The sequence below is a fragment of the Denticeps clupeoides genome, chromosome 14 (genome assembly GCF_900700375.1).
Source record: "Denticeps clupeoides chromosome 14, fDenClu1.1, whole genome shotgun sequence".
Lineage (NCBI taxonomy): Eukaryota > Metazoa > Chordata > Actinopteri > Clupeiformes > Denticipitidae > Denticeps > Denticeps clupeoides.
Window position 1 is genome coordinate 16,567,106 of NC_041720.1, and position 20,253 is coordinate 16,587,358.

At 41.3% G+C, this 20,253-nt stretch overlaps 1 protein-coding gene and 1 long non-coding RNA gene across 3 annotated transcripts; one reads left to right on the plus strand and one right to left on the minus strand.

Moving 5' to 3' along the window:
* The first annotated feature begins 773 nt into the window (after positions 1-773).
* tmem63a (transmembrane protein 63A) lies at positions 774-19,300 on the plus strand. 2 transcript variants are annotated; one of them, XM_029002091.1, is made up of 23 exons: positions 774-870; positions 2,787-2,956; positions 3,176-3,255; positions 3,391-3,469; positions 3,562-3,599; positions 5,444-5,586; positions 5,863-5,914; positions 6,201-6,309; positions 7,403-7,473; positions 8,662-8,742; positions 10,131-10,260; positions 11,152-11,285; positions 11,541-11,708; positions 11,820-11,973; positions 12,306-12,412; positions 13,074-13,160; positions 14,413-14,472; positions 14,567-14,729; positions 16,046-16,151; positions 16,308-16,475; positions 17,445-17,560; positions 17,693-17,749; positions 17,856-19,300. In XM_029002091.1, the coding sequence occupies exons 1-23, from the start codon at positions 780-782 to the stop codon at positions 18,000-18,002; spliced, it is 2,511 nt and encodes an 836-aa protein (XP_028857924.1). In that variant the 5' UTR covers positions 774-779; the 3' UTR covers positions 18,003-19,300. The 2 variants fall into 2 exon arrangements, with proteins under 2 accessions (XP_028857924.1, XP_028857923.1); XM_029002090.1 differs by having other exon boundaries at positions 16,046-16,475.
* On the minus strand, positions 7,322-15,552 carry LOC114802938 (uncharacterized). The gene is made up of 3 exons (XR_003751832.1): positions 15,152-15,552; positions 14,581-14,700; positions 7,322-7,445 (listed from the first exon to the last, which is right to left on the minus strand). It is a non-coding gene; the product is annotated as an uncharacterized LOC114802938 (long non-coding RNA).
* Positions 19,301-20,253: the final 953 nt, after the last annotated feature.

Sequence of the window (20,253 nt, forward strand, 5' to 3'; positions counted from 1 at the left end):
TAAACAGTGCTAAAATAGAGCAGCTGATAAGATCACAAGTTAACACTACTGGCTTGTTGCATTGTTTCAGATCATGAAACATGAATAGATCCACAGAGGAGATATAGTGACCATCATTTAATATCGTTGTTTAGTGTGTGTGTGTGTGTGTGTGTGTGTGTGTGTGTGTGTGTGTGTGTGTGTGTGTGTATATATATATATATATATATATATATATATATATATATATAAATGAATGTGACTGGAATGGACACTGTGGAGCTATAAACCTTCCAAATAACCCCAACAACAAGCAATTCAAAGCCCAGCTGTACAACAAATTCTTAGAAAATATACCTGCCCACCAATTTAAAGACATTTGTAACTTATTAAATTCAATGACTTTGTCGCACAAGGTGTGACAAGAGAAGGACTTTCAGTGTTTGGTATTGGCACATTTCAAATATTTGTTTTTCTGATAGAAAAGCCACATAGCCACATTGTTATCGGTCACGGGTTCACACCACCTGCATGACTCTTTATTATGATAGTAGGTTAAAAATTTTTTTTTAATAAAATTCGGATCAATTCTCTTGATACAGGTTAGAAAACACTGACAGCCCACAGACGGTAACTTGCTCACTGACAGACCTGTGCTGCATCGGGCGGGGGCGGAGACTTACTTCCGTCGAGAGGCGGGAGTTTCTCTCAGCTCAGCGCATGCGCTGTAATCATTGGCTGCCACCCAGATGGGCGTGGCCACCAGGGAGGGTTTTCCTCTAGGCTGTGCGCATGTGCGGATGTGTCGCCTCCCTGTTTTGAAAGCGCCTGGGAATGTGCAGTTTATCCCCCATCTGACGGAAGAAAAGGCTATCAGTGTTCCGACCGGAGGTATGCTGATTGGTTCTCGTTAAATTCGTTTTTATTCAGTAAAGGAAAAGAATCGAAAAGCTCCGTCCTCTTCACGATCGCGACACGATCTGAACAGTTTTAAAGTGACCAGTTGACTGTGTGCAGCAACACCAGAGGATAAAAATGGTTTAAGAACGTGTTGCAGGCCAACTTGGGATGTTAATGAAACGTTGCATACATGTTTTACCTTGTGTGTGTTCTTAGTTCAGCATAGGAGTTGACATCTGATCAAAATGGCTATTCTTACGAAACGTATCACCAAACTAGTTTATTTCGAACGATCATTTTAAAAGCATGCCGAGACTGTGCTTTAAAGTTCACCTAAAGTGAAGTGGAACCAAGTGTTGGAATTGTGTCGGTCCAAAAAAAACAAAAAAAAAAGCACCACAACTCTACTAACGTGACACGTCACTTTCTTCACGTGTCCTTAGGAAGGGAATTTTGAGAGAGTTGTCGGCACAGTCCGTGGTATAAATGATAAGTATAGCTGTGTGTTGTTTGGGATGGGCGACTGTGTAAATATGATCCTGAGATCTCCACCTTTCCGTGCAGAATTTTCAGAAATGTTCGTGTGCATGAGGAAATCTGGAATTCCTGTAGGAAGCTTGCGTCTGTCGAGTTCGAACGTGTTTCGTGTGGATTAGAATCAAAATGACTGTTTAAACTGTTAATTTACATCTTACATCTTATCTCAGCTTAGTTCTCTACTTCGCTCAATTTTGGAGCTCTGTCGTATCCATATGTATAAATGTATTGTGTGGTACTGTTTCAGTAACCACTGACAAGTCCAGTTTCGGTTCTGCCTCAGCCCAGTTTGAGCTTTAGACAGAAAAAAAAGAGCCGCTTTTGCCCTGTGTAACCAGACCGTACGGTGTACTACATGTCTATAGATTGCTATTGACCAGGAAATGGCCGCGCCCTCTTTAAAATGAAGTGATTGTCACATGTGATACACAGCAGCACAGCACACGGTGCACACAGTGAAATTTGTCCTCTGCATTTAACCCATCACCCTGAGTGAGCAGCAGGCAGCCATGACAGGCGCCCGGGGAGCAGTGTGTGGGGCCTTCTGATTACGGGGCCGCTTCCTTAACCGCTAAGCCACCACTGCCTAGTAAATACAAATAGTTTCAGAATGTTTTGAAGAACGAAAAATTCTGCCTTGGTGCCTGTAGCTTTAAATGCTAATGAGGAGGAGAGCGGCCTATAGAAGACGTCATCAACACCATTCACCAACCGCAATGTTTGGCACAGACAGGAAGTCGTGTCGGCATTTTTTCCAGAAAAAATGTAATGAATCCACTGGCTCTTCAGATTCTCACGTGACTGAACTAAAAAATATGTTTGTGCTAATTTTACATCCAATCACAGAGCAACTGCAGTGCTCCAAACTGCACGTTTGGAAGCCATGACGGTCTGTGGAGATAACGCTTTAGGGGAGGGGCGGGAAATTTATATAAATGTGACAACATATATAAAATTGACAACATAAGGGGACAAATTCCAGATTCATCGGTCTCTGAACGGCGGAGCAGAATCGCCATTTCTAGCTACTGCAGGACCATAGACAGGCTAGAGGAACTCGTATTACTTAACTTGGCAGACGCTTTTATCCAAAGCGACTTACAAGGAGAAGACACCAGCAATTCTCATTCGGTTTCCATAGATTGTGAGTTATTAATGTTAGATAACCTCACAAAGTGAAGACCTTTAAAGGCCCTGAGAAGTTCAGAGGGCTTTTAGTGACATGAAACAAAGTGACAATTTTTTCAGCATTACTCGTCACCTTGTTCTTCACACATAGGTTCCGCCACCATCCTTGATTGTCAAACTCCAACTATAATGAGATCTGCTATTTGAAACCCAGATGTGTGAAAGACGTTTCTCTCCGCCAGGTTCGTCAATGGCCTCTGAGTGGTGGGAGCAGGTCCCCTGGTTGGGGGGCAGAAGTAATGTGTCCGGGGACAACACCACATGCTTCAGCTCCAGCCAGAGCACCGTTCTGAGGGGAGTCCGTTTTGGAGGGGTACCCGTCGTGCTGCTGCTGGACTTCATCTTTTTCCTGGTGAGTCAGTCGCTCTGCGCTCTGAACCGTTTAAAGCGAATTTGCACGACTGCTTGCGACACACACTTCTGCTGCGAGTCGATGACTGTCAGCCCTGTTTCTCAAGGTGCTTCCTGATATGACCGTTCCGGCAGAAGTGTCACCTGACTGGTGCGTCCGGTAGAGGAGTCAGCTGAGCAAACAGATTTTATGATCATTTTTTTCTTTTTTTTCCTGCAGGTCTTGCTCTTTATCTTTTCCATCATACGAAAGAAGCTGTGGGATTATGGTCGCCTCGCCCTGGTCTCGGACAGTGAAAGGTCTGTGCATCCGTCTTCCTGAAGGCTGTGGGAATCCTTCATCATATTATCTGTTTAAATCCCCCAAAGTTCCCGTGGCTTTGTCCAAAATGCATCTTCCCCTGATGGTTACTATAACTTGGCCCGTATTTACAGATTTAGTGATTCTGCCAGCCGGCGCTACGCACGCATGGCGTCCTTTATTTCGAATGCGGAGGAGCCAGAGTATGAGAAGGTGAGATCGGACTCTTCAAGTCAGCTGCGTTGCCACCAACACCCCCATCACCCCCATCATGCTCACTGTTCCCCATGTGTCCTGCCTTCCAGGGTTTCTGCTCCTGGATGTTGTTTGTCTTCAGAATGGAGTAAGTACAGCTACCAAATTACTGACCTTTTTAAATGTAATGTTACACTTTGGGCCATATTTTCCTGGCCCTAAATAGGGTGTGGCACATGGAAGATAATGTCACGGCAAGCCTGTCTTCTGGAGCCTCCATTGTTCTTCCAAAACTTTTAAAGGGGAGGGGCCTGTACGTGTTGTCACACACCCAAGTTCCTCGTTAAAAGCAATACGTCACGAGGCCGGGTGTAACACAGTTACTCCCAAAAATGTTTTATGTAGTGGACATATGGACATTTGTTAAATGGTTTTCTTGTCCAAATTCAGTTGATTTCGGGATCAGTCTTTCTTCTCCTTTCCGGTACCAAGTAAAATGAGGCAAAGGAAATATTTGGACATAATGGTTATATGAAAATATAAGTGTTTAAGGGATTGCTTATCTATTCTTTATCAATTCACTTGATAGCTAAACTATCATTTCAGGAAAAGAAACTCCCTTTCTGTACGGTTGTGAGACAGGTTTTGCAATTATGGGAAATTTAAGTCTAATATGGAAGTGACATGTTTCCTGCTTAGCTTGGAGCACCACATCTATTGTCTTTTTCTACTAACAGGAAGGATAACCAACATACAGTACAGGCCAAAAGTTTGGACACACCTTCTCATTCAATGTGTTTTCTTTATTTTCATGACCATTTACGTTGGTAGATTCTCACTGAAGGCATCAAAACTATGAATGAACACATGTGGAGTTATGTTCTTAACAAAAATGGAGACCTGGCCTCCACAGTCACCGGACCTGAACCCAATCCAGATGGTTTTGGGTGAACTGGCAACGGGCAAAGGGGCCAACAAGTGCTAAACACCTCTGGGAACTCCTTCAAGACTGTTGGAGAACCATTTCAGGTGACGACCTCTTGAAGCTCATGGAGAGAATGCCAAGAGTGTGCAAAGTAGTAATCAGAGTAAAGAAACTAGATCATAAAACATGTTTTCAGTTATTTCACCTTTTTTTGTTAAATACATAACTCCACACGTGTTCATTCATAGTTTTGATGCCTTCAGTGAGAACGTAAATGGTCATGAAAATAAAGAAAACACACTGAATGAGAAGGTGTGTCCAAATTCTTGGCCTGTACTGTACTTTATCACCAGAACATGGAGGGGAATAAATCTTGAAGTGATTGTGATCGGCAACCTTCTGATTACTTGGCCGCTTCCTTAACCGGCAGGCCACCACTGCCCCACAATTTGCCCCACGGGAATTGTGGGTTAATTAGCCCAACCCAACTACTGTGGACCTGTTTTGGTTTGAATCCAAATGAGAAAGGATTTTATAATAATGAAGAGTAAGTAATCTGTTGATTTTGTGGAAGAAAGCTGTCAGTCAGAAGTACAAACACGACACATCTGCCAAATCTGAGGATCCACTACTGCAATCCAATATGCTGAAAAGGCTGTCGCAGCCGCACGTCCGTCCCAAGGCCATTTTGAAGGATCATATTTTGTCATTTCTGTATCAGTAGAAAGGGAAGTATGTTTGATGAATCAGTTTTTTTCAGAGTCGCCTCTTTTTACCTTCTTGGCTGCTTTGTTCACTATCGTAATCAAAAGTCACTATGAGATGCTCATTAACATGAGTGAATGATAAGAAAGTGTTCAGCACAAACCTCTGGGATTGTTGGAAACATCACATCAAAAGCTCCTCGCTTTTGGAGAGACGCAAACTTTTTACCTTGTTTGCTTTTTTTCTTTATTACGTAACCTTACGTGTGTTATGTCATAGTCTGGTGTCGTTCTATAATGTAAAAAATGCGGCCAAACTCTTGACTGGTAGTGTATATGATAACGTGTCTTTCTCTTGCACAGTGAGGCGATGATAAGAGACCGGTGCGGCGTGGACGCGGTGCACTACCTGTCCTTCCAGCGCCACCTCATCACGCTGATGCTCCTCATCTGCGTTGCGTCGGTCACCATCATCCTGCCCGTCAACCTGTCAGGGAACCTGCTGGGTACGTGAGAACTCTCTTCCCTTTTTAATCTCGCTTTTTTAATCACAGTAAGTCTTGAGCCTTTTACGCAACTGTAAAAAATCCAACGGTTTCTTAACGCAGAGAAAGCAAAACAACCTCTGCGTGTTGAAAGAAGAAGTAGTTCAGAAAAATATGGGACAAAGGCACATAATGGCACTTTTACAGCTATAACAACAACATTTAGAATTACAGGGTTCAAAGGGTTAAAGAACCAGATTGAGTGCTGTCATTGTAACGGCTGTTGTTATATTACAGGCAATGATCCTTATAGCTTTGGAAGGACCACAATTGGAAATCTTCAGAAAGAGTAAGTGCAAGAATATGCAATCATTTCTTTGTGCTGCAAAATGCAATTTAAAAAAAAATGTCTGTGCGGCTTCTGTCACTACCGAAAATGTGACTTGTGTGCACAGAGGGAAGTTGTATTTATGTTTCACTCCCTTTAGCAATATTTTAGGCAAAACATATTGAGTTAAAACTTATTCACAATTTAAAATCAGTCACTTTAGGCTGTGACAATCGGCAATAAAGAGGGATTGTAGAAGAAAATGTGACACACTGGCGTTCTGTGATTGGTTATCTTTGTTCCCCAGTAATAACCTGCTGTGGCTGCATACAGTCTTCGCTGTACTCTATCTGGCACTCACGGTGGGACTACTGAGACACCATACCTCACAGATGAAGGGAATGCAGAGAGAGACGGTACACAAGACATAACTAATAATAAACCTCATAAGCCACTGGATTCTGGTAGGCAGGCAAACCAAACATAAATCCAGAATAGCTCTAACACCAGCAGTCATTGTGTCACTTATGTGGCCAGCGTGGTCCCTCACTGCACCCCATCAGCTCAATTTGGATCATTTTGGTCTCTGTGGGGGGTTGACAATGATAGTAAATTGATTGGAGCTGTTGCTCTGTGCTGTCCTGTAATTGGTTAAATATTGGTTCATTTTGGCAAACATATGAAAATTTCACTTTGTGACATTAATACGAGTTCCCCCAGGCTGTTTATGGTCCTACAGTGGCTAGAAATGGTGATAAAGTGTAAAGTGCTTCGGTCATTCTGCGTCACTGTTCAGACAGCAGCAGATGGGGACGAAACGTTACCTCCCATTTCTCATGCTTTGTCCACCCGCCCCTCCCCTAAAACATTATCTACACTGACTGTCATGGCTTCCAAACACACAACATGTTAAAATTAGCAGATTATTAGTTCAGTCATGCAAAATTAGTTCAGTCATGCAAGACCAGTGGGTTCATTTAATTTTTTTCTGGAAAAACAGCAACACGACTAACCTGACATTGTGGTTGGTTGAATGGTGTTGATGATGCCATTTCCATGAACGCCCCCTCAACTTTTATAGGCTGCTCTCCTCCTCATCCCGCCCCTCTCCTCCTCATTAACGTTTAAAGCTACAGACGCCGAAACGACACGTGTGGGACTGGATGAAGTGGCTGTAATTCTGCGCCACGGATGAATTTTGGAAAGAGACTTCAGATACAGTATTAGGGGACTGATGTAAATGTCAGGGGACCTCGTACTTTTTTTTTTTTTTTCTTATTGCAACATTCAGCTGATCCCAGTAATGGGTCCACATTACTTAAGAAGGAACTGCATAAAAATGGATAATGTAGCATAAAGCCTTAAACTGATAGTGTTTAAAATTTTGTCCTTAGCACACCTTTGCACAAATGCTGCCATAATATAAAGGCGGGTTTTCTGCATAATCAGAATGTTCTTCTTGCAAGCGTGAGCCATGATCTGTGTTCTCAGTGTTCTCTTCCGTTCCAGGCCAGGAACACGCTCTTCATATCCTCGGTCCCTCGCAGAGCCACTGTGGACAACATAAGGACACACTTTATGTGAGTGGATCATGGGCTTTATGTGAGTGGATCATGGTGTAACATTAAAGTAGCAGTAATGAGCTGTCATGATAACATAATAACGTCACAGTATTCTTACATGTGGAATACAAAAAGTAACCATGGTTTGGGGTTTTTATGATTATGATTGCCAAATTAATTGCACAAATATGACCTATGTCTCATGAAACATGTCAAGAAATTTGATCATTTCAAAAACATTCAACCCCTTAGACCCCTTTCAGATCACAAGTTTGCCCATCCAATCTGTGTGTGTGAGGCTTGGAATGAACGCAATGAACGGATCTTGCTGTGATTTTTTACATGTGTAAGCAGCGTGGCTTAGATGAAGAAGAAATTGCATTTGCATTGCTGTCAGGAGCATTTAGTGTTTGCCCTGTTGCCCTTTTGTGGGGTCGATGATATCATCAAAAGATGAATCAGAAACACAATTAGACATTTGATACTGGCAGAGGGCTTCATTAGCAAGAGAGGCACCCATTTGCATTCCCATTCTCCTTTCCTATTCTCCTTCGAAATGTCTGTTTACAGCTTTGTAAAATAAGAATGAAAGTTATTTGGGAAGTAAAATGTATGTTACCCAACAGACGTGTTCATACGCGGCCCTGTTGCGTGTGTCTGCTGGTGTGCGGGGTGTTTCTTGCACAATGGATGCACGTTTTACAATATGCTCAATGTGAGCACATTGATGCCACAACCATATGCGCACAATGATTATCTCTAAAAAATCAGTAGGGTTACTGGTACCAGGCTTCTTCATCATCATTTAAACAACTGTTGACTCAACTAAGTGGATTAGGAATTAGGGAGTTCGGTTATGATCGAGTGAACCTCAGAGACAGAGACCCACTTGCTGGCTCTTTGTTTTTAATTTTACTGCCATCTTTTGGCCATTTGTCTGCATTAGGGGAGGCATGTACTGTCACTGTGAATGGACTCACTTTACTGTAAAACCCAGAACCTCCTGAGAGAACAGTCGAGCATATCAGATGTTCCAGGGCATCCAGGAGATGCATTAAATGGTGCAGGGTGCAGTAGCCCTGCAGTTAGATGCAGGGTGCTAGTAGCCTAGTGTGTAACACACTCGCCTATTTTAGACATTAATCTTTTCTTTTAAAAAAAAAAAGTATCATTATTAAAATTACATTTATACCTCACTTTTTTCAGGGAGGCCTACCCCACTTGTCGAGTTACAGATGTGCGCCTCTGCTATGATGTCACCAAGCTGGTTTACATGGACAAGGAGAGGTAATAAAGTATGATTTCGGAGAGCACTGTGGTAATGGATGTCCTTCTGGATCTCTGTCAGAGTGACCGATGTGTTCCTGGTCACCTCGCTGATTAAGGCCCCTTTGCCTCATGGCTTGAGTTGTGTCAGTTATGGGACCTTTTATAGAAAGGTGTGTGCTTTACCAATTTATGTCCAATCAGGTGGACTACAATGATGTTGTAGAAACTTCTGAAGGATACTTATGTACATTTATTAATAAAGCAAACTGACTGTCATTAAATCATAGTGTGTGTAGAATTTGAATTAATTTTATAATATTCTATTTTGAAACATAATAAAATGTAGAAAAATGGAAGCATGTTACATGATGTACTGTATATTACACATTTTACACAATCTAAAGTGTATACAGAGCATAGATATATAAATATAAAATAGTGGCAATATGCAGCCAAATTAACAAACAAATTGTACTACAGAATGCAATTACGTAGGCTGATTTACAACCTGGAAGGGAATTCTGTCCACTGGTTTGGTGTAAATGAACCCAAATTCAGGGATTTTTTTTTTTTACAAAAAAAATTACCCAAATCAAGTTCTAGTTACTATAAACCATAATTGGCCAAATATTTTGCCTTAAATCATGAATGTAATGAGTCTTGGAAAAATATGGTGGTGGCATCTTCTATTCAGGCCATTATAGTATTTGTTTGAAATGCAAAAGTGAACTTGGCCATGGCTGACGTATATATTTTGCCCAAAACTGGTATAGTTTGCCCAAAACTGGCTGGAACTCGAGCTTTAGTGGGACATGAGGGAACCGTCCCAACTGAAACTCCAGAACAAAAGGGAAATGAAGCTGCTCAGTGTTTCAGATTTGACATTGTGCGCTGATCAGATCCCATGGCATTTTGCTGCTTGTAGGATGTGTCCCTCCTGCACGATGTCCTGCAGCCAGTATCGTCTGATGAGTTCACTTGGATTTGACAGTAGTTCAGTGATGCTTGCTGTCATTTCAAAATAGATTCAAAAGAGTTTTTTTGTTCAATTCAGCAGTATACAGTGTCTTTAAATGCTGTCACACGAATTGCGATTACAAAAGAAAAATACCTATAAATGTTAAATACCTGTAAAACTATAGACTGCATAAACTATAAAAAAAACTATAGACTGCATCAAGTATACCGAGACATGACAAACATGTGCAAAATGGGCAGATTTAATGTGAAATGTCATTTCTGAGACAACAGGCTGTGTTTGACCTCAGTATGCACGGTGTTGCGAGCTTTAAGGCAAATCTTCCTTGTTTGGTTTATTGTAACAGTACCCCAAGAGCTCCACAAGAGGGCGTTGGCCTGGGAAAAATATCAAAATACCAATGTTCTTTCCTGCTGTTCCTACTCAGAAAGCGTGCAGAGAAGAACCTGCTCTATTACCAGAAGGTTCTGCAGAGGCAAGGGAGGCACGTGGTCATCAACCCGCGGCGCTGTAGCTACCTCTGCTGCTGCTGCGGTAGCTGCCAGTGCTGCCAGGAGGTCAGCGGCGCCACCTCACACACACCTCATCACTTAAACCCGCCAGGACAAGAGAAATGGACTTAATGGTCTTGCGTTTTGCATTTTTACATTATAGCGCAAAAGTGAAAGTGATTGTTGTACACAGCAAGCTCACGGTGGCACAATGAAACGTGTCCCCTGCATTTAACATGACTCCTTGTGAGCATTAGGCAACCATGAACGGCGCCCGGGGACGCTTCCTTAGCTGCTAGGCCACCCCTGGCCACTGAGGACACAGGACTATGAAATAATGAACAAAAACACCTCAAACAAGGCAAAAAGTTGAACATTTGAGTGTTCAGCTTGAGGGAGCTTTTGCTGTGATGGCAGCATTTCACACGTTTGGCTTCACTACACCACCTTTTGCTAGACAACAGGGACAGAGGGTAAAAAAACAGATTCATCAAACATACTTTCACTTTCTCCTGATACTAAATGGGGGGCAGCAGTAAGCGGCCCTGTAATCAGAAGTTTGCTGGTTCGAGCCAGCAAGGTGCCACTGAGGTCCCACTGAGCAAAACTCCTTCCCCATACACTTCTCCCCTGGCGCTTGTCATGGCTGCCCACTGCTCACCAAGGGTGATGGTTAAATACAGAGGACACATTTTGTTGTGTCACCGTGTGCTGTGCTGCTGTGTATCACAATGCCAATCACTTCACTTTCATATGTTTCTTGCGAAATGGTTCCATAACCACCACAGAGTAGGTGCGTCCAAACTTCTAACTCCAGACGCAAAAATCACGTAGTGCCATATTAGTTTTGTTTTTATTATTATCATTATTATTCTTGTTGTCTTGGTTTTATTATTTACTGCAGTTTTATTCTGCTTTGTTCAAAATAACTAGAGTGTCTTTTGTATGTGCTTGCAGGTAGATGCTATAGAATACTATAGCACACAAGAAGCTGCTCTTTTAGAAGAAGTACAGAGACTAAAACAGAGAACTCCAGAGCGCCCCCTGGGAATGGCTTTTGTCACACTACAGACAGAGTCAATGGCAACATAGTAAGTTTTGTTTTAGAAAGTTGATTTTTGTTTTATTTATAAGATCATTTTAAATGATAAGTATTACTATGACACATGGGGAACATTTATTAAGTGCAGTATACTGTGATTGAGAGCAAAGGAAAGAATTTGGAATGGACCTGAGACTATTATGGCCTATTGAATTTTTTTCCATGCAAATTGCCCACCAAAACTTTACTTCATACCACCACATACCATTGAGAATGTTTGAGTGACGTTTAATTGTTTCTTCAGTATTCTGAAGGACTTCAATGCCTTACAATGCAGAAGTGGGGCAGATGGCGTGGGCGGGGCCTTCAAGTGTGGTTGTTGCCGTGAGCCACAGCCCTCCTCTGTTAGCGGAAACCTGCATGTTAGATCCTGGAGGATCAGCTATGCCCCCAATCCCAATAACATTTACTGGTAGGTTGTGAATAGTGGAATTCTCCTTTTTTCTTTGTCTTGACTGGTACTCTAAGGTGGGATTCCCAAATTCTTGAATTTGAGCCTCTTCATTCCTCTCCTCTCCCACAGGCAGAATTTGTCAGTGAAAGGAGTGCGTTGGTGGCTGCGCTTTATTGTGCTCAACTCTGCACTTTTCACCCTGCTCTTCTTCCTCACCACACCCTCCATCATCATCACCAACATGGACAAGTTCAATGTTACAAAGCCCATTTATTACCTCAATGTGAGTCAATAGCGCCATTGCTTATTAACGAGAATCTTATCTCTAGACAGGTAGAGATTTTACAATTTTACTGTTCAGGAAAACAAGTGGGCTTAGTGAATTAATTTGAGATCTAGAAATTATTTTTTTAGGTTTGGAATATGGTAAAATATGAAAATTTTGAAAAAAGTACTTACAGATTAAATTTTTATTATGGTAAATATAGACTATGTAGACTGATTTAAGGCTTAGGCTATTAAGCCTAAGATCAATGAATTATGTACAAATAGTGTTTAAATGGATTCTGTATCATAATATAAATCTATTTACTTGTGTTTTTCTGTCTTAAACAGAGTCCTGTGATCAGTCAGTTCTTCCCCACTCTCCTGCTGTGGTCCTTCTCGGCCCTGCTGCCCACTGTTGTGTACTACTCCACGTTGGGAGAGGCCCATTGGACCAGGTACCATACATTACATAAACCTTACACTCTGTTTATATCTTCAGTCACTGCACAATTCAATGAGGCGTCATTTTGATTCAGAATGTTTTTATGTATGTGCTGAAAAATCAGTTTTTATTTATTTATGTGTATGATATGAATTGCTAAAATTCCTCTACTGCACTCTATTGTCATCATTATAAGCAGCTTCATGAGATGATCCTTAAAAAGAGTGCAGGAAAAGCACTGACAATTGCTCAACACAGGAACTCTTTCATTACATTTATTCATTTATCATACGCCCTTATTCAGACTTACAATCAGTAGTTACAAGGACAGTGGTGGCCTAGTGGGTAAGGTTAGAATCTCTGAACCGCCAAGGTGCCACTGAGTAAAGTACCATCCCCACACACTGCTCCTTGGGCACCTTTCATGGCTGCCCACTGTTCACCAAGAGTGATGGTTAAAAGCAGAGGACACATTTTGTTTTGTCACCGTGTGCTGTGCTGTGGTTTACAATGACAATCATTTCACTTTCAATAAATGAGTAGGTATGTGCCCAATTGTGAGCATTCACAAAAACAAAAAAGAATGCACACATTACTGTGTTATTAACTGCTGCTTTTGTGCCTACATTCACATTTGTTCATATTCATTTATGCTTGAAAATTGCCTTCCATAGGTCAGGTGAGAACATTAGCATGATGTACAAACTGTACATCTTTCTGCTCTTCATGGTTCTGATTCTGCCTTCACTGGGCCTGACCAGGTAAGTGATCAGACTGCAGTGTATGTGACAATTACCAAACTTTTAAAAAGCATGTTAGTCCCCTTTAAATTGTAATAAATCTAACTTCTCAAAGACTCGTTTATGCATGTGCAAAAATAAGGACACCCTGTTTCAAACGTCACCATCCACCTCCTGTTGTGTGTGATTTATATTGTCAATGTAAAGCTACGCATGCACTCCAAAAATTCAAACCTGACAAGTATAAAGCACATAGAAAAGCAGTAAAGCTGTCCAGGTAATTCGATTTGGGGAAAAAGACATATTGCAATTATTGAGATCAATATTGCGATTGCGATATGATAAAGGACGCTTGTATAGCAATGAAAAGTCGCATACAAATTACTAATAGTGAAATTTTTAATTTCAAACATACAAACTACTTATAACAACTGCCCAGTGCTTTCAAAATACAATATTCTACAAAATTAAATAATCACAAAAAACTCTTTACATTACTGTTGAACGACAAACCCTGGTAAGGCTAAACAACTGTTTTGATTATATTTGGCCATTATAAAATCCTGTATTATAGTTCTTACGTTTAACCAGAACGTTGTATGGAGGCTGAACACAGGGATGCATAGCTTCGCTAGCTAATAAAACGGGATTTTATAATGGCCAAATACATTCAAAACAATTGTCCAGCCTTACCTATGAAATGTAATCCCCCGGGATCTGGTTTGGAGCGTGCAGCGGTTTGTACAGCCCCAAGCAGCACAAGAGTGAGGCATTTTTATGCACTTCTCTCCATAGACATGTATATGCTTCACTCCACTGCAGATCCTATCGCAATATGGCGGCGACATTGACGTAGGTCTACCCATATGTCTATGCGAGTCACGAATCTGAGGTCTCCATTGAACCGAACCGAATCGAAAGTCATGTGACTGAACACGTCACATTCGACTGAAGTGAGACTTCAGTCAGCTCACAAACTTTGAGAGAATGAGTGATGTGTTCAATCCATGTACTAATCATTTAAATTGCAAGATTTTGCGTTCATGTAATCGCACAGACTGACATCGCGATTACGACTGTGATTAGATTAATCGTACAGCACTAGTTCTAACATGCTGAAAGGGGGAATATTGCTGTATATTGTAATCGGTCCATAAATAATCGGTCCTCTTGTGCTTGTATACTGTGACAAGGGTGGTGGTCTGATCAAACAGGCGAGTCAAGCTTTAACTGTGCGTGGGAACATAATAAAGTGCCTCCTCTCGCTCCTCAGCCTGGCTGTGCTCCTCCGAAGGCTCTTCGACAATCAGTCCGACACAAAGCTTCGCTTTGAGTAAGTCATGCCGTGTGAGAGCTGACCAGACATATGATGCTAGGTCAGAAACGATCACGTCTCCCCCTCTCTTTTTTTTATCTGGCGTGTGCAGGTGTGTGTTTTTACCTGATCAGGGCGCCTTCTTTGTGAACTACGTGATTGCAGCAGGACTGGTGGGTTCCGGTATGGAGCTGCTGCGGCTGCCAGGTTTACTGCTCTATACCATCCGTATGGCGATGGCTCGCTCTGCCGCAGAGAGGAAGTATGTCAAACAGGTCCGGAAAGTCACATTTGTTGGGGGTTACATGTAATGCACATGTATGAATGTTACCTTATAAGAAAGATTATGGATGCGCGGATACCACAATTGTATTTGCTCAATAATAGCACATATGTGAGAGTTACGTAAATTCTGTGCCAGTTACTAGAGAACATGGTTGCCTTATGATACATAAATTATTTGGAGGCAGGAGTATCTGAGGTCCTAAGATAGTTACGTTTGTACAAAACCCAGTTTATTCCAAAGTGTCAGAGTAATGTTAAAATGGCCAAAAGTGATATATCAGTATTTTCCTGGGAAAGTAATAGCTGTATGATATTTTAAAATCACCAGTTAAAGAATTATTGAGAAAGATCGTGTAAATATGCGACAGGCCCAATAATGACTAGAATCTTGGGTGTGGAAAGGAGGACGCACCTTCCAAAGTATCTTTATATAGGGGGAGGTGACCAATAGGCAGATGGTAGGTGGAGCTGGTAGGCTTCAACTCCTCCCACAAAGTCAACCTAAAAGAGACAGGACACACAAAAACATAGCCAGACACAGACAACACGTGGGAGCATACGTCCAGGGACGTAACAAGAAATAATAAGAAAAATGAAGATACCACAATTTCATTGTATTCGCTCAATAATAGATCAGTTCTGAAGAAATGGCGTCTAAAATTCTTTGCAGATGGAATCATGAGGAAAGCTGGAGTACAGGGTGGGCCGTTTATATGGATAAACCTTAATAAAATGGGAATGGTTGGTGACATTGAACACATTTTATAAGTGGTCAGAATGAAAGAATAAAGTTACGTTAATTTCTTGTGAAATTACCAATAAATTTGATGTGCCACATGACCCTCTTCCTATTGAAAAAACAAAAGTTGGATCCAAGATGACTGACTTCAAAATGGCCACCGTGGTCACCACCCATCTTGAAAAGTTTGCCCCCTCACATATACTAATGTGCCACAAACAGGACATTAATATAACCAACCATTCCCATTTTATTAAAGTGTATCCATATAAATGGCCCACCCTGTAGAACAGCAAGACGTTCACCAACTTAAATCAACATAACATTATAACACAGGTTTACTCCTGCCTCCAGATACTTTATGTATCAACACAGCCACCATTTTCTGTAGTGACTGGCACAGAATTTCCATAACTCATATATAATATTTGGCCCAGTAACAGTAATTGGGCCTGGTATTGGTCCATAACTTGATAACTAGATTGGTATCTGTGCATCCCTAATAATAATAATAATAATAAGAAAAATAGTGACGTGTCCTTGGTCTCTCCCATTTCTGTTGTGCAGAATCAAGCATATCAGTTTGAGTATGGGGCCATGTATGGCTGGACTCTGTGTGTCTTTACTGTTATTATGGCCTACAGTATCACCTGTCCTGTCATTGTGCCTTTTGGTGAGTTTAAATTTTTGAGTACACACTCACACACAATACAGTCCATAGTCTTAATCAGAATATATATATCTGCCGATATTTTTTTTCCTTTTGAAGTCCTTGCATATCAGTGGGATTTAGTTTATGTCCTCTCCTTCTTATTCTGTGCCCCTGCAGGTCTCCTGTACTTGTTACTCAAGCACATAGTAGACAAGCACAACTTGTACTTCACTTACCTGCCTTCACGTCTGGATCGCCAGGTTCACCTAGGTGCTGTCAACCAAGCGCTTGCAGCACCCATCATCTGTCTCCTGTGGCTCTTCTTTTTCTCCGTCCTCAGAATGGGTAACTAGCTGAACTTAATTGAACTGCATTTAACTGCAGAACAACTCATCAAAATGTCTGACTATCTGAATTGAACCATTTTGTGGTTGCATGCATCCAACTTCAGATAAAACAAGCCAAACGTGTTTCATTATTCAATTTCGACTATTTTAGATTTTTCAGATTGGCCCTGAGGTTCTAAGATTGTTAAAGATCCCTTATTATGAACTTGTTTTTTGCTTTTATATCGGACTTGGTGGTCCAATAATACTGTGTCTGTAGACTCTTTCTGAAATTTAGCCTTGGTGCAGAATTACAGCCACTTTGATCCAGTGGGGCGTTCGCGGAAATTACGTCATCAACACCATTCACAAACCACAATGTCTGGACAGGAAGTTGAGCCAAAGCCATCTTTACACCTATCGCCATTTCTAGCCACTGCTGGACCATAGACAGGCTAGAGGAACTCGTTTTAATGTTAATTAGTCTCACAAAGTGAAATTTCAGTAACACTATTCAGTAACATTCTAGTTTGATTCCAAAGTGTCAGACTGATGTTAAAATGGTATAAAAGTGATATATCAATACTTCCTGGGACTTTTACTAATTAGTAGCTTTTTTAAAGCCACCAGTCAAAGAATTATTGAACAAGATAAGAACAAGTATAAATAAGCGACAGGCCCATCAATTACTATAATCTTTCTCCTGTTTACTGTGTTTCTGTACTCTTTCGGACATAATGTGTTGGCCAAATTGAAGATTAATTAAAACAATTGTTACAAAAATATAATATTTGTCACCATACATGGGTCTTTTTAGTTTAACCTGTAAAACATATGTTGAGTTGTCTTTTTCAGACGTCCTTTCTAAACACTTTAATCCAACTTAAAATGTATGCAAAAATATATTGCACTGTATTTTTTGTATTTTTGTGTTTCAGATTAGTCCCAATGTCCTCATTGTTCTACTTTTTCTGGTTTCCATTCGCAGGGTTAATGGCTGAGACCTCCCTCTTCACCCTGGTGGTTCTCTGTGCCACAATCTTCATCTGCATCGGTTATAACTGCTTTGGCCATTTTAAGTACCTGAGCCCCCACAACTACAAAGTGAGTTTGATTTGCGCTCAGTTGCATGTCATGGGGTTTGTGATTTTTTCAATAATTTCTCATGGTGCTGGAAATCTGGACTATAAAATATCGTGATTTACGCATACAAGTCCTGTGCATCTCTCCCGTCAGGTAAAGGATGAAGAGGATGAAGAGGCTGATGAAGCATCAGTGAGCTCCTCAGGCATGGTGAGAGATGCTGTCCTAAAGAAAGAAGGCCAGAAAGACACCTTACAGTTCTCAGCATTATTATTGCTTTTGAGTATAAAACCAATTCTGCCATGCCGTTCTGCAGGTGTATGTCCCCAAGGTGCTGAGCGCCGAGCCAGACCCAGACCCAGACTGGTCAGACAGGCAGCAGCCAAAAATGTATGGCACCACAGAGAGCTCCCCGCCGTTCATGAGTACAGATGATACTGAGCCGGATGAACCAGAGACCTAGAAAAAAAAAAAAACATTTTCTACTCTCACACAGCTGGAACGCCTGGAAAAGACCAAACCCATAGCTTTTTTTTTTTTTTTATTAGAGAGCCAAAGTGTCCCGAGTTGCCACTGTGCAAAATGTCTCAGGAATCCTTCATCACATCACTACACCCAATGCTTTATCAAAGAAGACCTGCAGGGTGGTAGTAGCCTAGTGGGTAACACACCCACCTATGACCCAGGAGACCACAAAGACTCAGAGCAAGTGTCCCTTAGCAAGACACTTAACCCTGAGTGTCTCCAGGGGGACTGTCCTTGTCACTACGGCTCGTATGTCGCTCTGGATAAGGGCGTCTGGTAAAAAAGGATGATGCCTCAAGTCCAGGGATTGGTGAAGACACAGAGGGCACAATTGTCCAACTGGCCCTAAGAAGAGCACTACACACTAAGCCTGGGGCTTATTCGCTAGTGTACGGTAAAGGCGTCCTCATGATCCGCATAAATAAGTAGATCAGGTGACAGTTTATGTTCCAGGTGACAGAAACAATTGCACGCCAACAAAGAGGGTATTCTCTTCATAAAGACACAGATAATCTAGTGATTCTTTTTTTTTTTATTAATGTAATTCCTTTTGGGGCATTTCACAATTTCTTCTTTTGCTATACCTACATCTGTTATTTCTGAAAAGGTTTTTGTCGGGGTATTTCAGCAGAACCACAGGCCCAGTGACAGGCAAACTTCTGTCATTGTCACAAGATTATCAAGGATAATCAAAGAAAAAAGACTTTTAAAGCATCATACCCAGCATACAGTTCCACACATAAAATCTCTTACTTTACTAGCCAAAGTGGGTCTGACTAAACTGCCGTTCCCACGTCCTGGTATAATTCTATCTGTTACGTATGCCAAAGCATGGAAGGCTGGGCAGATTATAACATCTAGTCAGGAGTGGAATGTCAGCAGCAAAACATGAACTGGATCAGAGAAATCTCCCTGGATCACGCCTGCGCCGGTCAGATCCTTCATACGCTGTATTCAGAAATGCCTAGGTCACGGGGCCCTGTAGGTCACGGGGTCGGCTCAGTCGGTGTGGACAGATATTAAAGGGAGTGTTTAATAAGGGATTAATCGTGTTTCACTGTAAGACATTTTGGACCGTCACTGCTCAGCATTTTTATTTTTGTATTTTTTTGTTGTGTCTACAGTTGCTGCTGAATGTATTTGACAAAATTTTATGATTGTGATAAAACTGTCTCGCAGAGTTATACATGTTGTAAGTTATAATCAATACAAATTTAAATTTATAGAAAAGGAAAAGGGAAAAAGGAGTGTCATCTTGCATTTTCAGTCTAGACAAAGACATGCAATACCAGTAGATATATATATATATATATACACACACACACACACACACACACACTTATATATACACATATACATACACACACACACACACACACACACACACTATAAGCCAAAAGTTTGTAACCTTCTCATTCAATGTGTTTTCTTTATTTTCATGACCATTTACATTGGTAGATTCTCACTGAAGGCATCAAAACTATGAATGAACACACTTAACAAAAGTGGTGGCCTAGCAGTTAAGGAAGTGTCTCCGTAATCAGAAGGTTGCCGGTTCAAATCCCAATCCACCAAAATGCCATACTCCCCGGGCGCCTGTCATGGCTGCGCACTGGGTTAGCAGTGTGCTGCTGTGTATCACAAGTGACAATCACTTCACTTTATAAAAGTGGAGACCTGACCTCCACAGTCACCGGACCTGAACCCAATCGAGATGGTTTGGGGTGAGCTGGACCAACAAGTGCTAAACACCTCTGGGAACTCCTTCAAGACTGTTGGAAAACCATTTCAGGTGACGACCTCTTGAAGCTCATCGAGAGAATGCCAAGAGTGCGCAAAGCAGTAATCAGAGCAAAGAAACTAGAATATAAAACATGTTTTCACTTATTTCACCTTTTTTTGTTAAGTACATAACTCCACGTGTGTTCATTCATAGTTTTGATGCCTTCAGTGAGAATCTACCAACGGAAATGGTCATGAAAATAAAGAAAACACATTGAATGAGAAGGTGTGTCCAAACTTTTGGCCTCTACTGTACATAGATATATAATTGCATGTCTTTGTCTAGACTGAAAATGCAACATGGCCCTCTTTTTGCCTTTTTTCTTTTTCTTCTTCTTCTTCCCAGACGCCAGTATGGGATATTTGTTACACTTTGTATCAGTGATGCTTTTTACACATTCGTCAAA

Excerpts from the sequence above, each read along its gene's own strand:
- tmem63a (XM_029002090.1), top strand. The coding sequence starts at position 780 with ATGTGTCGCCTCCCTGTTTTGAAAGCGCCTGGGAATGTGCAGTTTATC. Across the intron at positions 3,256-3,390 it reads CTGGTCTCGGACAGTGAAAG|ATTTAGTGATTCTGCCAGCC; the intron begins GTCTGTGCATCC and ends CCGTATTTACAG. Across the intron at positions 5,587-5,862 it reads CCTGTCAGGGAACCTGCTGG|GCAATGATCCTTATAGCTTT; the intron begins GTACGTGAGAAC and ends GTTATATTACAG.